Source organism: Erinaceus europaeus, chromosome 3 (assembly GCF_950295315.1).
Source record: "Erinaceus europaeus chromosome 3, mEriEur2.1, whole genome shotgun sequence".
Classification (NCBI taxonomy): Eukaryota; Metazoa; Chordata; class Mammalia; order Eulipotyphla; family Erinaceidae; genus Erinaceus; species Erinaceus europaeus.
In genome coordinates, this window is record NC_080164.1 from 172408692 (window position 1) to 172427023 (window position 18332).

The 18332-nt window shown below is 40.7% G+C and overlaps 1 protein-coding gene across 4 annotated transcripts in view; it reads left to right on the forward strand.

Annotated features, from left to right (window-relative positions):
* Window positions 1–18332, forward strand: part of KCNIP4 (potassium voltage-gated channel interacting protein 4) — a 605188-nt gene that overhangs the window by 445417 nt on the left and 141439 nt on the right. For 3 of the 4 annotated variants that reach the window (XM_007526450.3, XM_007526449.3, XM_060188275.1), the window contains exon 2: window positions 7488–7612. In XM_007526450.3, the coding sequence (XP_007526512.1) occupies window positions 7488–7612 (125 nt within the window). The remainder of the gene's footprint in view (window positions 1–7487; window positions 7613–18332) is intronic. The other variant, XM_060188276.1, reaches the window with a different exon arrangement.

Here is an 18332-nt window from a genome sequence, read left to right on the forward strand (position 1 = left end):
ATCAAAGATATGACTGAAATCCTTTCTATAGGCCAGGGGTAGATAGCATAATGCTTATGTAAAAAAACTGTCCTGTCTGAAGCTCCAAAGTCCCAGGTTCAACCCCCTACATTTCCATAAGCCAGAGCTAAGCAGTGCTCTGGTAAAATTATGTTGTTTTCGATGGGTTATGTTGTTTTTGCCGGGCTGGCTTCACGGGCGGGTAACAGACGACCAGGGACTCATGGTTGAGCTGTAGGCAGTATCTCTTTATTCATGCAGGACGCAACACAATCTAAGACGAGCTAAGTTAAACTCAAAGTACAGTACTGTAAAACTCACAATGCTGTCTTTATATATACTTGCCAAGTAAGGTGGAAACAGGATGTGACATAGAGAGGGTGGAGAGAAAAGTGACTGGTGAAAATCAGAGTGTGACAAAGAGGGGGCAGATTAGGCGAGAATCCTATCATTGAACCACAAATGCCCTGGAGGGAGAGTGGAACTTGTTAACAGTGGTTATGTAAATAGAATGAAGTGGTTATGTAAATAGAATAGTGTTAAGCAGGGGGGATTTAAACCAAATGAAACAGAAGGGGTCTCATGCATACCAAAAATTCCCCCTTTCTTTTTAACTAATGGCCATTGTGGGGTGAACAGAAACCTATATCGTACAGGCGTTTTCAAAAGAACTGGCATAAGACATGGAAAACAAAATAGGTGAGCAGCAATAACCAGTGTGATGTCAAGGGGAGCTTTTCTTGCCTCAAAGGGCAAGGCCTAGCAGGCAAAAGGGCATTTCTTGCCTCTGGGAACGCTTCATGCCTCTGTGGGTATCTCTTGCCTCAAAGGGCGTTTCCTGCCTCTGTGGGCATCTCTTGCCTCTTGGGGCGCTTCATGCCTCTGTGGGCATAACCTAATAAGGAGAGGGAGTTTTCTGCCTCTGGGGCAGAGCCTGCAGGCGAGGGAACATGGTCTATAAAGTCTCAAGGCAATTGGCTGAAGTTAGTCTTTGAGAAACACAGCAGCGTGTACCAGTAAGTCCAATGGAGGTGTCAGGCCAAAGTAGCTGACCACAGAAGAAAATGCCAGAGGATGAAATGCTGCACGTCTGTCTCGATGGGGAATGTCGGCCACCAGAATTCTGCTTTTCTGTAGAGAGTGAGCTCTGGAGTCTGTGAATCTGTTTCTTCAGGTCGTGCCAGGTCACTTCATTGGTTTCCGGGGGTGTGTTGTAGTCATTCCATCTTGTGGGTGATGTCAGAGAACAGGATCCAAATGGATTTCCAGGAATTCCATTTGAGTAGATGCTTTTTCATGTGAAGACTTTGACAGCTGAAATTCACTTACTTGTCAAACAAAACTTGTAGCAGATTAGAAGTTTACTATAATTGATAACTCCATTATAATTGGAAGTCGTTTCTAGTATGATTTTAAGGTTGTTTAAACAGTTTAAACTCAATAAAATGTGGAAAGGTAAACAGAAGAACCACGGTTAAAAGCCTCAGGCATGAGAATAATTAACATAATCATTGCACTATCTGCCCCACCCATAACTCATACAGTTTTCAGGATTAAACGTTTCAGATTCATGTCAAGACGTAAAAGAGAAATCAAAGGAGGGAAAAAACAACTTTTTGGATTGTTTCTGGATGTCTCTAGAAATCATGGCTGCGTCCAACATTTTTTTTTAAGTCAATGTCAAACAAAAATTCAGTCATTCAAATCATTCTCTTATGAAACGCAACTTGAACCAGATTATCAAGATCTCACCATGTAGGATTAAGAGTCCCCGGAGGGCGTCCTAGTCCAAAAAGGTCCTCGAAATTCCATTTAGGGTGCTTCTGACTGTTCCTGCTGGATTGCTTCAGGCACCCATTTTTAAAAGTGTCTTCCCATCGAAGAAAGAATCCAATCAGGAGAGTAGAACTAACCACGTGTCTCCATTCTTGGGAACTGCCAGGGTACTTGAGAATGTTCTGCAAATTAGAGTAGTCCTTCTCCATGGGAAACATTCGAGAAAAAGTCCAGAAAGTTCCAGTGGAAATCCCCATGCATATCCCAAGGTCTAAGATCACAGTCATAAAGAACCAAACTGTGGCCCGGAGCAAAATGTAGTCCTTTTCCTCAGGAAACATGGGAGAGGGAATCCAGAAAGTCCAAGGAGAAATCTCCGTGCATCTCCCAAGCTCTATGATTCCCGTCATAAGAAACCAAAGTTCCCGGTCAGGGAAACAAAGTTTGGCCCAGAGCAAAATGTTCCAGAGACAGAGTAACTGTCTCATGATGAAACAGTAGAGTTTTTGGCAAACCTCTTCATAAGTAGAAGAGAAGACCATAGTGCATAGGTAGGCAAAGTCTTCACTTATCTGGGAGTTGCACAGGTCCGGTCCCACGTTGTAGGCGCCATATGTTGTTTTCGATGGGTTATGTTGTTTTTGCCGGGCTGGCTTCACGGGCGGGTAACAGACAACCAGGGACTCATGGTTGAGCTGTAGGCAGTATCTCTTTATTCATGCAGGACGCAACACAATCTAAGACGAGCTAAGTTAAACTCAAAGTACAGTACTGTAAAACTCACAATGCTGTCTTTATATATACTTGCCAAGTAGGGTGGAAACAGGATGTGACATAGAGAGGGTGGAGAGAAAAGTGACTGGTGAAAATCAGAGTGTGACAAAGAGGGGGCAGATTAGGCGAGAATCCTATCACTGAACCACAAATGCCCTGGAGGGAGGGTGGAACTTGTTAACAGTGGTTATGTAAATAGAATGAAGTGGTTATGTAAATAGAATAGTGTTAAGCAGGGGGGATTTAAACCAAAAGAATCAGAAGGGGTCTCATGCATACCAACAAAATTAGTTAATTAATTCTGTCTTTAGCTTATTGGGGTTGTTTGTTGTTCTCTTTCTTGCTCTTTCTTTTTTTTAATTTCTATTTATAAAATGGAAATATTGACAAGACCATAGGATAAGAGGGGCACAACTCCACACAATTCCCACCTCCAGAACTCCGTATGCCATTCCCTCCCTTGATAGTTTTCCCATTCTTTATCCCTCTGGGAGTATGGACCCAGGATCATTATGGGGTGCAGACTGTGGAAGGTCTGACTTCTTCAGTTGCTTCCCCACTGAATATGGTTGATCTGTATTCCCAGCCTGTCTCTCTCTTTCCCTAGCAGGGCAGGGATCTGGGTAGGTGGGTCTCCAGGATACACTGGTGGCGTCCTCTGCCCAGGGAAGTCACACTGGCATCATGGTAGCATTTGGAACCTGGTGACTGAAAAAGAGTTAAGATATAAGGCAGAATAAATTGTTGACTAATCATGACCCTAAAGGCTGGAATATTGCAGATGAAGGTTTTGTTTCTTGCTTGTTTGGGGTTTTTGTTGTTGTGGTTGTTATTTGTTTTTTACCTGAGTCCTGCTTAGTACTGAGGATTGAACTTGGGACCTCTAGTAGCTCAGGTATGAAAGTCTGTTGAAATGCCAGTGGTGCCATTTCCCCTGCCTCTATATTTGTATTTCTTTTTTTTTTAAATAGAGGTAGAGATAAAGAGATATTACAGCCTCTATATTTGCTTTTCTTTTTTCTTTTTTTTTTTAAATAGAGGTAGAGGGAAAGAGAGATATTACAGCACTGAACTTTCCTTCAATGTGGTGGTGCACACAGGACAAAGCAGCAAACCACCCAAGTGAGCTATTTTGCCAGCCCTCTGCCTTCCCTCTTAAATGACAGCTGACTGCTCATGTGTTAGCCTCTGTGAGACTCATTATGCACACATCTGAAAGTGAAAAATTAGACCTCAGTACAAAATTCTTTCAAGGATGGCCATTATCCCATGCTAACTGGACAGCGAGGCTCTGGCAGAGCAGAAGTTCCTGTTCTTGATGGGATTTCAGTCCCTGTGGGGCAGAACATCGAAACCCTGCAGGTGCACACCACTCTGTGGTGGTTGGCTGGGCATCCTTGATTCACGTCGTGCAGAATCAAGCTGTGCTTTCTTTTTGAGTCTGTCTCCTGGAATCACAGACATGATTGGGTTAGGTGATGTTGCTTTTGCATCCTCCCATCCACTGATTATTGCAGATGATTTCAGGTATGTTTTGTAGAGCCTGACAGTCTCCTAGAAATAGAAACAAGCCTTTGGCAGGCAGGAGTCATTATGAAGGAAGGTACCAGTCTGCTAAGAAAGCAAGGGTGCCTGCAGGCAAGCACTTCAAATGTGGTGCTTTGAATATTGCATGTGATTATCAGCCTATCACACACACTTAATTCAATTACACTGACCCTCTAGCCCTGGGTGTTTTGTCTCTGTCTCAGAATCTGCAAAGCTGAGACAGCTGGAAGAAAAAAAAATTCTGGTTGTGGTTCAGACTGCACCGCAGTTATAGAGGCCGAGAAGTTAATATGCTGTTTTGTTTCTTTCCAGTGGAAGGGTCAGTAGGTCTAAGAAGAGGTTATACTATGATTGAAAGGCTGCTAGGGAAAGAATCTGATTAAATTCACTAGACTTTTGCCAATGCTGTGATTCTCAGAACAATGTGTAAAGAACACATTGATTCCAAAACAAGTGATTCCAAAACAAACACATAAGGTCAGCCAGTAGACCACAAAATTTAGTTTGCGGAATAATTTTCTAAAGGGTAGCTGAAGTCCCAGGGGTGAATGGAAACTGTAGAAACATCATCTGTTCATTGATTTATTGGCTAAAGGATTCTGGAGTCGCTGTGAGAGACAAGATTCTGGCCCAGTAGATAAACTGGTCTGGGATGCATTGGGCCTCAAGAAAGTCAAACTAAAGAAGTCAAAAAGGGACAAATCATAGTGTTCTGTTTTATATATTAGGTGAGGAAGAAAGGGTGTGAGAATTCACTCTAGTCTGGAACCTGTCAGTTCTATGTGGTGTAGCAATCCCAAAAGGCTTCAAAGAGGAGGCAGCAGTATTTGAATTGGATCACAAAAGATATACACATTGCAATAGGTGGAAGGAAAGAGGAAATTGAACTGTCAATGAACAAAGCAAAGACTTATGTCAGGAAACTGTTTAAGAAAGTGGAGCATTTCTGTTTGTTGTTATTTACTTCCATGAATTTTAGTCCCTGGCACCAATTTCAACTTTGGCAACTGCAATAAGTTACTACTAAACAAGTCATCAGTTCACCAACAGCAACCCTACTAGGACATCGTCTTCCTTTACCCAAAAACTCAGGAGTCAAGAGTTTAAACCTAACAAGAGGAATCTTCTTAATGGATGAGGGAGAAAGTAGGACTTTCATTTTGATTTTCCCCTTGAATTCCAGACTATGATTCATCTATTCATGCTTAACTGTCACTTCTTTTTTTTTAATATTTATTTTATTTATTTATTCCCTTTTGTTGCCCTTGTTGTCTTATTGTTGTAGTTATTATTGTTGTTGTCGTCGTTGTTGGATAGGACAGAGAGAAATGGAGAGAGGAGGGGAAGACAGAGAAGAGGAGAGAAAGACAGACACCTGCAGACCTGCTTCACCGCCTGTGAAGCGACTCCCCTGCAGGTGGGGAGCCGGGGTTCGAACTGGGATCCTTATGCCGGTCCTTGTGCTTTGCGCCACCTGCGCTTAACCCGCTGCGCTACAGCCCGACTCCCAACTGTCACTTCTATCCCATTCCATGTCTTATAGATACACTCCCCACTTACTTTGCCATCATTTCTATCTTTGTCATGATTTATTCTTAGCCTTCTTGTATTTTCATGTCTCTTTTATTATACTTAAACATCGATTACTGTTCTGCAGATTTCCTATATCATGGCTCCAGAATTAATTACTACAGTATGAAAAGTATTATTGTTATCTCCCCACTCATTTTGATCAGCACAACAACCCTCTATATTGGTTTTTACCTCTAGTATTGGCTTTTTTTAAAAAAAAAATTTTATATTTATTTTCCCTTTTGTTGCCCTTGTTGTTTTTATTATTGTTGTAGTTGTTATTGTTGCTGTTATTGATGTCGTCGTTGTTAGATAGGACAGAGAGAAATGGAGAGAGGAGGGGAAGACAGAGGAGGGAGAGAAAGACAGACACCTGCAGACCTGTTTCACCTCTTGTGAAACTACTCCCCTGCAGGTGGGGAGCTGGGGGCTCAAACTGGGAGCCTTAAGCCGGGTCCTTGTTCTTCGTGCCACGTGTGCTTAACCTGCTGCACTACCACCCAACTCCCCAGTAATGGCCTTTTGTAAACTCCTTGATCATAGTGAATATGACATGCTAAAATTAGGACTACACTAACCTTCCTCTCCCTCCTATGAGAAAAGCTCTGGTGCCCTGTGACACTCAGTGAGAAAGGAAAGTAGATATAATACCTAGTAAAAAGCACTACTGATATCAAAACTTATGTGAGTTTTGTACTAAAAAAAAAAAAAGTTACATTGGACACATGAGATACAGAATTGAAAGTGTTAGTAGTCTTGGAGCCAGAGCTGATGAGAAGAAATGGTTCTCCGATGCTTCCACTCTGACTTTGAAATCCATAGCCTAGAAGCAGAAGTAGAGCAGAAAGAGGCCATGACTTTACTACAGTTTCTAGATACTTTTGCGCCCAATGAGTCCCTCTGCTGAGGGATCGACTGAACTTCCATTGAAACATAGTGCAAACAAACTAAACTTCATTGAAGTTACAGTACTCTGAGATCCAATCACGCAGATTCTCCTTCACATATTCCACATATCCCAAATTGTATTCTATGAACATGAAGCACATACACAGATGTTCTTGTAATATAAAGGATTCTATGACAATCTTTGAACTAAAAATTGTTTCTGTTCTAGGTTCTATGAGAATAATTATGTTCTAATGCTTTCTTTGCAAACTATGTTAACATTTATACCAATCCTCAAGTTTATATGGATCATCTTTATTATATTATATTATATTATAGTATTAATATAACTCGGAAAGTTTGATATTTAGAATTTATCTTGTGTTCTAGATTCCTTGGGTGCAAAATAAGGTCTAGACAGAATTTCCCCCCAGACCCACATCCGCCTACTGAGCACCTGTGACAAACAGGGCTGGTTACTTCACTCTTGCCAGCATTTGGTCTGAGTGCTTTATTTGTAGTCCCAAAGAGAAATACTTGTTTTCTTAAGAGATTATTGGCATAGTTCCACTCCTTGTCATGTGAGCATAGAATGGTATTGATTTTTACTAAAATACCTCATCTATAATAATTATAGCACTATACAAACACTCACATACTCTAGATTCTAGTATTGTGATCTGTTTGCTTTTATCAAACTGTTTGGGTCTATCATTGTAATGTCTAATGGCCAGTGAGTCAAAAAATATAACGGACCTTTTCTTATCTTCATACAGTCCATTTGTGAAAGTATATATTCATGGGCCCACATGAGAATCCTTTGAAAAAGTTCATAGTCATCACTTGACACCTCATTTTGTTTCTGTGTTGTTCTGTATAAGTACTGGGTGTCAGGAACTGTTCTGAAGACAATTTTTGCTTCTCCACAGACAGCGTTGAAGATGAACTGGAGATGGCTACTGTCAGGCATCGGCCTGAAGCTCTGGAGCTTCTGGAAGCCCAGAGCAAATTTACCAAGAAAGAGCTACAGATTCTCTACAGAGGATTCAAGAACGTAAGTACATTCTTACTGATTTGACTTTCGCACAGTTCTCAGTGGAGTATGGCAACATGAAAGGGAGAAGACGACTAACGACATAGTACCTTAGCCATATGTCAGGACCCTGGGCTCCATCACATCTCATGGCTGAGAGAGATTAATTTCAGACACCACAGCTGATGATCTAAAGAGATATGAGGGATGCACAAAAGGCATCTCAAGACAGGACAATGCAAACTGAGCAACCTGTCCAGAACCCCAAGAGAATATTTATTGACAAAATCGTGTATAACATCAAAAAGGAATGAGGAAGATCAAAGAGGTTTTTTAAGTGAACATAATATAGAAAGATCAGGAGATATTTCTTATTGGGGGTGGGGGACATGAAAATAAAGGTAGGGACACTAACTTAACTACACTAGCTATGGTCTAAGTATCATTACATCTGGTATACTTCCATTATGCCCTAAGAAATATTTGATGTATCCTCTGGTCATCCTGTGTATAACTGCCAGACTTTCAGGAAGAATTCTGGTCATCGGAGTCCATGGATAAATGCACTTGGCTCTTATCTTCAGCTTCTAGAATGGAAATAGTTTAACTCATGACCTATTCTAGACCGCTGCCTTAGAACAAGAGTTGTAACAAAGGACAGTCCTTCAGTAAGTGTTTTAGACAAAGAAATAAACCTGTTAAAAACAACAAGCAAACATGTTCTTACATAGGTAAAAAAAAATCTGTAGCATTTCTAATAAAAAATATGGGAAAATCTGGGATCAGGAAACTCTTCAACAAGGGAGAGAAAATACCGCCTTTTGTGAGACCCCACCCCCAGTGCTGCACATTTTAGTTCTTTCTTTCCTAGAGCTGAATAAAGTTAATATTCATTTAAACATTGATTCATATACAGCAATGCTCCTACAAACATGGTGCATATTAAACAAGGATGGATACAATTTGATTCAGTTTGTACTTGAATAGTTTTTCTACTTTAATGATGATTTTAATGAGGTACTATGAATCTTTGTTTGTTTTTCCTTTTTTGAACTATGGGCTGATGCTTGACCTGAATGTCAGGAGGCTCCATTACTAGAAGTCACTTTTGATTTAATGGTCTCCAAAAAGACTATGTTTTCAGTGACTCTACACAATAAATATCTGGTGATACTCTCTACTTCTGGGTTCTCTGTACTCCCAGTGTACTTCCTCCCGAGTAAATTGTCTTCAAAAGAGGTAATAGTCAGTCAGAGAAGAAAGGAGTGGGACAGAAAGTGGTTCAAGCAACCTGAGATATGCTAAAATAGGTTCTATAGTTTACCCCAAAATCAGAGAAGAGATGCTTCTTCCGTTAAGGAATGGATGGGCTAAGTAGAGGAAGATTTCCATTAGGAAGCTATGTGAAAGCAATTCATCCTTAGAAGTTTCCTTTTATTTTCTACATCTATAGCATATGCAGTCCAATGTGTATTAAACCTCACACAGATGCAAACCCAATGAATTATCGGTGGCCCTTGAGGTCAAACCAAATTGCTTTGCTCCATCCCCAAACCCAACACTTTAAGTGCCTCCATCATGCGTAGAGAGGTCCAGAAACCCAAAACTTTTTTATATATGTATTTATTTATTTATTCCCTTTTGTTGCCTTTGTTGTTTTATTGTTATAGTTACTGTTGTTATTGATGTCGTCGTTGTTGGATAAGACAGAGAGATATGGAGAGAGGAGGGGAAGACAGAGGGGGAGAGAAAGATAGACACCTGCAGACCTACTTCACCATCTGTGAAGTGACTCCCCAGCAGGTGGGGAGCTGGGGGCTCAAACTAGGATCCTTGTGCCGGTCCTTGTGCTTTGCGTCACGTGTGCTTAACCTGCTGTGCTACCGCCCAACTCCTTAAACCCAAAACTTTTCACTAGCCTTTTCAAGCCTGACTACATCAACTAGGATCTCTGTTGAATCTTATGCAAATAGCTCAAAAAGTTTTACCTCTTCTAGTACCCAGAAAACAGTTTACCAAGAGAATCTGTAATGCTACTTACCTTTTGAGAATACTTTTATGAGGCACTGTTTAGCATTTTTGCACATACCCTCCCACCATCTCCTAAACTCTGTCCTGTATCTGCTCCTTCTTACTCTTCTTGCCCAGCCTTTCTTTACTACCTCTCCTTTAGTCCCCAGAGACCTGGTGCCCTGCTAAAAGCTAGGCTTTGCTGAAGCAGGCTGGATGTGAGGCTAGGGGAGATATAATAAAAACGGAAGCTCACTCTCCCCCACCACTTCCATACGTACAAATATCACAAGACTCTACGGAGAGCAACCCTGTTGTGTGGTCCATTGAGATGCCATAGATAAATAAACATGCATGAGGAAGAAGGAAAGCTCTGACAATGAGCCTGAAGATTCATCTGCAGTGCCTGTGTGACAGCAGTTCGCAGGCTGTGACGAGAGCAAACATAATGAAACATCTGTGCTGACAAGTGGCAGCAGAAAGCCACTGAGAGAGCAAGTGAGGAAGGAGAAGAGTAAACAGAAGAACAAGTCTTGGCCAGAAAGAAAGGCTAAGAGAAATTCAGTCACAGACAAGAACTTCAGAGCCACTCTCAGGAGCATCTGAACGTTTTGCCCTGATTCAGAGGCTGTTTTGTTTATTTTATTTTAACGAGAGAAATACAGAAAGACCAGAGCACTTCTCATTTCTGGCTTGTAGTGGTGCTTAGAATTGAACCTGGGACCTCAGAGCTTCAGGCATGAAAGTCTTTTGCATAACCTTTATGCTGTCTCCCCAGCCCATATTTGCTCTTCGTGATGTGACTCGTGCAGCAGATGCAAAAGGGTTTTCAGATAGAAAAGACTAAAGTCAGGAGTTGGGCAGTAGCCCAGCAGGTTAAGCCACATGGCGCTCTGCAGAGGGACCAGAGTAAGATCCAGGTTCCAGCCCCCGGCTCCCTACCTGCAGGGGAGTTGATTCACAAGCGGAGAAGCAGGTCTGTAGGTGTCTATTTTTCTCTCCCCACCTCTGTCTTCCCCTCCTCTCTTGATTTCTCTCTGTCCTATCCAGCAATAATGACAGCAGTAACAACAACAATAATAACAACAACAACGATAAACAACAAGGGCAACAAAAGGGGAAAAAATAGCCTTCAGGAGCAGTGGATTTATAGAGCAGGCACCGAGCCCCAGCAATAACCCTGGAGGCAAAAAAAAAAAAAAAGAGATATAAAGACACGTATTGTGGGGCCAGCTGGTGGCACACTGGGTTAAGTGCACATATTACAGTGCTCAAGGACCCGGGTTCAAGCCTCCAGTCCCCAACTGCAGGGGGAAATCTTCACAACTGGTGAAGCAGGGCTGCAGGTGTCTCTCTCTCTCTCTTCCTCTCCTCCTTTCCTCTCAATTTCTGGCTGTCTCTACCCAATAAATTAAGATATTTTTTAAAAAAAATTTAAAAAGACACATATTGTTATGGTTTCACCCAAAAGATTATGATTTAGCAGGTCTGAGGCTGGGGCAAGGAATTTGCATTTCTCCCATGTTACCACACCTGATTCTGCAGATATAAGGACCACAAAATTGCAGTGGTGATGCAGACATCATAAACTTTTGTGGTAGACATGGGTTTTCTCAGTTTAGTGTCTGCAGCTGCTCCTCAACTGTGACTGTGTTCTTGTCTCTATAGTTCAGGATGGTGATAACCACATAGCATGGAGCTAGTTTTGAAATACTGAATTGAGCAGGGCTAGATAGCATAATAGTTATGCAAACAGACTCTCATGCCTAAGGCTCCAAAGTCCCAGGTCCAATACACTGTACCACCATAAGCCAGAGCTGAGCAGTGCTCTGGTAATATAGAAAGAAAGAAAGAAAGAAAGAAAGAAAGAAAGAAAGAAAGAAAGAAAGAAAGAAAGAAAGAAAGAAAGAATTGGAGGGAGGAAGAAAGAAAGAAAGAAATGGAGGGAGGAAGAATGGAAGAAAGGAAGAGACAGAGGGAGAGAGAGAAGGAAGGAAGGAAGGGAGGAAGGAAGGGAGGAAGGAAGGGAGGAAGGAAGGGAATACTGAGTTAGGGAGTCTGGTGATAGCACAGTGGGTTTAAGCTCAGGTGGTGCAAAGCACAAGGACCGGCATAAAGATCCCAGTTCAAACCTCCTGCTCCCCACCTGAAGGGTGGTCGCTTCACAAGCGGTGAAGTAGGTCTGCAGGTGCCTATCTTTCTCTCCCCCTCTATGCCTTCCCCTCCTTACTCCATTTCTCTCTGTCCTATCCAACAACAACATTAATAACAACAGTAATAACTACAACAATAAAACAACAAGGACAACAAAAGGGAATGAGTAAATAAATATTTAAAAAAAGAAATACTGAGTTAATAAATGCAAAGTTCAAGAGAAAAGAATCTATTATTAGAGAATGGCCTCCAGTAGTCAAGTTCAGTTTGGTGTTCCAGAAAAATGGCGCCATCGTGCTTGGCCTGCATATCTCCTAGGCAGTGTTCGGGGGATTAAGCCACATAACTGAATTAGAAAAGATGCAGAAGAGACAGAAGATGTTACCCACACATCAGCAGTCTCAAACTTAACTGCATATGCAATCATCCTGGGAGCTTTAACAATTATAAATAGTTGGGTACTATGCTTGGTGATTCTGATTTAATTGCTCTGGGAAGAAGCTTGACCATCAGGATTTATAAAGCTCTCCACATAACTATTACATGCACCCAAGAACCGAGAATCACTGAATTAAATGTATAAGGTCCTAATCCTAGATTTGTTGTTGTTGTTGTTTTTATCACAGGAAGACTTGGCTTAATTATCATGAGTTCCATAATGCCAGACCCACAGTTGGTCTGGCTCTGTTGGAAACTTGTGAGGTTCTTAATAGATGTGGGGATGAGTAAGAGATTTTGCCTCTCATAGATCTGATTCAGTTAAGTCCAGGGTGATACTCAAGATTTCGCTCTTTTCCATTTAACTTCATAGGTTAAAAAAAAAAAAAAGTTCCTCTTTATCAGACAGTTAATAGAGACCACACTTAAGAACCATTGATCTGGAAAGTCATTCAAGTATGTACCTACATGATTCATAAACAGCTTTACCACTCTCTTTCAAAAGCAAGTATATCTTTAATTCAACTTTAAGTGATTGTGAATGGGCAAGTGGGCATTAATTTTTAATAGGACTGTGCTGCTTTGGCATTTCCACTCATTAATAACTGGCAGCATAGTATTCCCAGCTGATAAGGCACAAAATGAGAGCATTTCAAGTAGCTAGCTCTGCATGCATTGGACATAGGGTTCCTTTCTGGCCCTAATCTAGCCCTACTTCCCTTTCTCTCACTATTCTAAATTAACAGAAGGTCAAAATAAATATCCATTTGATTCAAAAATATCTTTTAAGAAGTCACTTGATGTTTGCAAATGCCCTTTCTACTAAAGTGCAAGTGTCAAAGTCTTTTTTTTATCAAATTCCATTCCTATTTTTTCATATATATATATATATATATATACAATTTTATTTATAAAAAGGAAACACTGACAAAACCATAGGATAAGAAGGGTACAACTCCACACAATTCCCGCCACCAGAACTCCAGATCCCATCCCCTCCCCTGATAGCTTTCCTATTCTTTATCCCTCTGGGAGCATGGACCAAAGGGCAATATGGGGTGCAGAAGGTTGAAGGTCTGGCTTCTGTAATTGCTTCCCTGCTGAACATGGGCTTGACAGGTCAATCCATATTCCCAGCCTATCTCTCTCTTTCCCTGGTGGGCTGGAGCTCTGGGAAAGCATGGCTCCAGGACACGTTGGTGGGGTCTTCTGCCCAGGGAATCACCTTAGCATTTGGAACCTGGTGGCTGAAAGAAGAGTTAACATATAAAGCCAAACAAATTGTTGACTGATCATGAACCTGAAGGCTGAAATAGTGCAGATGAAGATTTTGGGGGGTGGGGTCTACATTTTGTAGATAGTTAGTAGGCATATTTTAGTTATATTCCAAAGGGCCCAGGACTATATTAGTGTTCTTTTTATTGTTTTTTTTTTTTTCTGAGCCTGACATCTGATATGCAGGTAGACCCAAGTTATTGTCTGGGGAGATGATATCATGGTTGGAAAAAAGGACCAAAAATCTGGATTAGGGAAGAGAGTAGCTACCTAATATGGGAAAGGACTATAAATGTTGTGCCAGGGAATGAACCCAGGACGTCACTTACATGTAACACCAGTTGAGCCAACTTCTCAGACATATTTCAGATTTATTTTTTATTATTTGTATTTACTTTACTTTTGGAGTGAGAGGGGAGAAAGGAAGAGACACACAGAGAAAGATAGAAGAGAGAGAGAGAGAGAAAGAGAGAGACACCAAAGCACCATCGTTTAAAGAGTATTCTTTGGTGCTGGAGCTCCCATGTGATATCAGCGATTAAACCAGGGCCTTGAGCATGAAAGGTTTGTGATTTGCTCACATACCTTTCATCCATCCCTATTTATGTCTCTTCTATCTAAAAATTAATAATGTTTGCATTAGTGCTCTACTGTGTATAACAAATGACCACATATTCACAAGCTTAAAAAACATGTATATATTCAGTATCTCACAGTTTTAAGGTCCAGGAGTTCAGAAATAGCTTAGTTAGGTCTTCTGAGGCTTTCACAAAGTTGCACTAAGAGTGGTACATTATACTACATCTTAACTGTGTTTCGATCTATGGGTTCTTTTTTCAAGTTTAATTAGCAGTCTGCAGAATTAATCTCCTTGTGGTCATATTTCTGAGATAACTACTGTTTTGCTACCTCTACCCTAGAGGTTATCTATTGTCCGTTGTCAATGATCATGTCAAAGTCTTACTCAGAACATAACCAGAAAGCCATAGTCTCTCTAGTCAGCTAAAGCAAAGTCTTTTCCTAATGCATAGAATCTAGAACTTGGCATCCTATACATTTACCTTCTTATAACCCAGCACTATAGACAAGGAACTTTAAAATGGTGTGACTCAGGTGTGGGTAGGAGGAGATTTACCATCAAAAGACCATCACAGGGTCTGGGCAGTGATCCACCAAGTTAATCACACATAGTACAAAGCTCAGGGATCTCAGTTTGAGTCCCTGGCTCCCCACCTGGGGGGGGGGGGTGTTGCTTCACAAGTGGTGAAGCAGGTCTGCAGGTGTCTTATTCTCCTCTTCTTTGTCTTCCCCTCCCCTCTCAATTTCTCTCTGTCCTATCTAATAAAATGGAAAAGAATGGCCACCAGGAGCAGTGAATTCGTAGTACATGCACCAAGCCCCAGTGATAACCCTGAAGACAAAAAAAAAATCATAGAGATGTCTATGAGATGACAGTGACCCCTGTGATGTGACACAACTCAGTTTGATCAGAAGTGACTCCCCATGCACGTTTAAACCACACCCCCAATGTTGTATCTGTCCTTCAGACATTGCCTCGGGAATTTATCAACACCAGTCTTAAATTTACCCTTGATTTTGGAAGATAGGGCTTTTTAAAATAATTATTTATTTTTTATTATTATCTTTATTCATTTATTGGAGAGAGATAGCCAGAAACCAAGAGGGAAGGGATGATGGAGAGGGAGAGACACAGAGAGATACCTGAAGCCCTGTTTCACCACTCACAAAACTTTCCCCTTGCATGTGGGGACCCTGGTCCTTGTGCATTATAATATGTGCATTCGACCAGGTGTGCCACCTTCTGCCCACCCCACGCCCTCTTTTTTAAATAACTTTTCTACTCCACTCCAAGTGCTTGAGAACTTCTGCACTAACATCTTTAAAAACAGCTGAAGGGAATTGAGGATGAAATTATTATAGAGATTTATATTTTTGACAAATCACCTTTCTATTAAAAGTACTAGATCCCACTTAGAGTCAGGGGTGGAAGGGGAGAGTTTAATCCAGGCATAAGGAAGAGCTAGATATGGTGGTTAGGACAAAGAAATGACTTGCTAATTGTATGAGGCAATTTCTCTTTTGTCCTGAACGCTCAGAGTTTTTCTTGAGGCTTCATAGACTGATTGTGTGACCTTTAATAAATCACTTCATCCCTAGAAGCTTCTGTCTCCCTTTCGGCAAATTAGGGATTAAGATCTCCCCTTCCAGTCGTGAATTGGGGTGGGTAATAATTGGTTTTGCTCTGCTCTTGAAAGTCTCAAATGAAAGATCAACTTTAAGTGCAAAGTATTACTCACATACTTTAAAGCCAAGGTATAAGAACAGTGTTAAAATATTATTTCCTAAGCTCTTGAAAAGATTTACAAACTATGAAGTTCTCCAAAGAGAAAGTTGTCCATGGGTCTAAGGAGATAAACATGGCTGCCTTTCTGATTCCCAAGTGTTGACAGAGCATGAGTGCTTTCCTTGGTTCAAACCTTTCTGCTGCCTTGGCCAGGTTGTTTGGTTTCTATGAACATTAAATTCTCCTTGTAAGGTTCTTGTTATTCATTTCTATGTAGATGGGAAGAATCATAATGAATGGTGGTCTGGGAGGTGGCCCAGTGGATAAAGCACTGGACTCTCAAGCATGAGGTTCTGAGTTCAATCCCCAGCAGCACACATACCAGAGTGATGTCTGGTTCCCTCTCTTTCTCTCTCCTCCTATCTTTCTCATTAATAAATAAAGAAAATATTTTTTTAAAAAAAGAATAATAATGAATGTTTCACCTACCAGGTAGACAGAAAACCCTTCAATGTGGTCTTCTCCTTCTTCAAAGTACAAATGTAAGTAATATTAAAATTCATCATGAAGATCCCATGATATCATCTTGAAGTATGTTATCTTAAGCATGAGTTTAGGTTAAATATATTCCATGGCACTTGGATACATCTTGGATTATTTGCTTTAGTTTTAACTACTGGAATATTATGTTAAGCCTTTGAAACCATATAGAAAGTATGAATTGAAATAGGTACTGCCCTATATACAGTCAACCTCCCATTCCATCTTACTAGATATGAACACCCTTAACTTTCTTCTTTGACTTTACAGATATAGTTACGTGTGTGTGTGTGTGTGTGTGTGTGTGTGTGTGTGTGTGTGTGTGTGTGTAAATATCTAGGGATTATTTTGACATAAATGGGTTAATGATATACATATACCACAAACTAGTTATGTTTACTTGCTATTGTTCAGTTAATTGTGAGTATTGAATTTTATTTTCAAGCAACCCATATAACATGTTGGTCAGGAGTTTCTTGGTTTTGAACACATTGATCTGACGTGCTCTAGAATCTAAAGGCTTGACAAACCATTTCAAAGTCTCCTTTCTGTTTTCATGGTAATACTTGTAAGGAAGGCAGATATTTGTACCACTCTTCTATTCCACTGTTGTTCTAAATACTTGTTTCTTTGAAGAGCTATCCCAATCCATTATACCTCAAACCATTACTATTATTTATCTTCCCCAAAACTAAAGTCAATAATAATACAATATAGACTGACTCCCCTTACTGCTGCATGCTCTGTGAGCTTCCCAAAGTCTGTGACCTGTGTCTGATTGATCTTGTTATTCTCCATTTTATATTCCAGGAGTCTAGCTTGCTATACCACTCAGTGCCTGAAAGTACTATACCTTGTACACAAATAAAGGTCAGACTTTATCTACCATCCATATATATAGTGCTTAAATTTAAAAAAAATAAAATCTGCTTTCAACAAGTGAAATGTAAATACAAAATATTAAACTCGTCTTTGTTTCTTAAATCTGTTTTTTTTTTTTCTCAATAAATGTTACTTCCATTCACCCAATCACTTGGAAACCCAGATGTCCTTCTGGATTCTCCCACCAGAATCCTCTAACTTGATCAGTCTTCCAGACTTTGTTTCTCTTGGCTCTGCCCCCTTCCTTTCTTCCCACTGCCCCACCTCTCACACTAGCTCTCCTCTTACATCTGGATTTACACAATGGCCTTCAATCTCCTGCTTTTGTTTTTTGTCTTCCTCTACACCATTCTGAGGGGATCTTCTAGAGCACAGTAGGACCTTGTGAGTTCCTACTTCCAGACCAATTAGTGGCTTTCTGTTGCTACTAGAAGACAGATTTGAGAGTCTTAGACACTCATCCAACAATTATTAGTTGAGTAAGGACAATAAGTCAGATTCCTGTTGCTTTGAACACATATGAAACTCCATGTGAAGACACAGAGAGAAAACAGGAGAAAGATCTCAGTAGAGACCAACTCTGTGGGTACCTTGGGCTTAGATCCCCAGCCTCCAAACCTGTTAAAATCTAAGTATCTGTGGCCAAGCCCTTCTATCTGTGCTATTTTCCTATAGCTGCCCTAATAGATTTATAGAACAATTAAGAGCCAACCCTGTGAGCAGGTTTCTCGAAGTGCAAGAGTATTTAGAAATGATAAATGTTCTCTGAACAAAATTGCACCTTTTTGAGGGTGACAGCAGTAATGTGATTACATCTCATTGCTGTCTGTATCTGGGCAGGGGGCTTGACCTCTGTACTTTTATAAAATTGGAGAAATGCTCCAATTCACTCATCATTAGAGAAATGCATATTATAACCACACTGAGACTCCACCTCATACCTGTGAGAATGAGTACCATCAATTAAACAAGAGAAGATAAATGTTGGAGGGGGTGTAGAGAGAGGGGAACTCTATTTACTGCTGGTAGGGATGCAGACTGGTGCAGCCACTCTGGAGAATCCTTAAACAAATACAAATGGAAACACCTTATGATCCAGCAAGTCTACTCCTAGGCATTTACCCAAAAGATAAAATT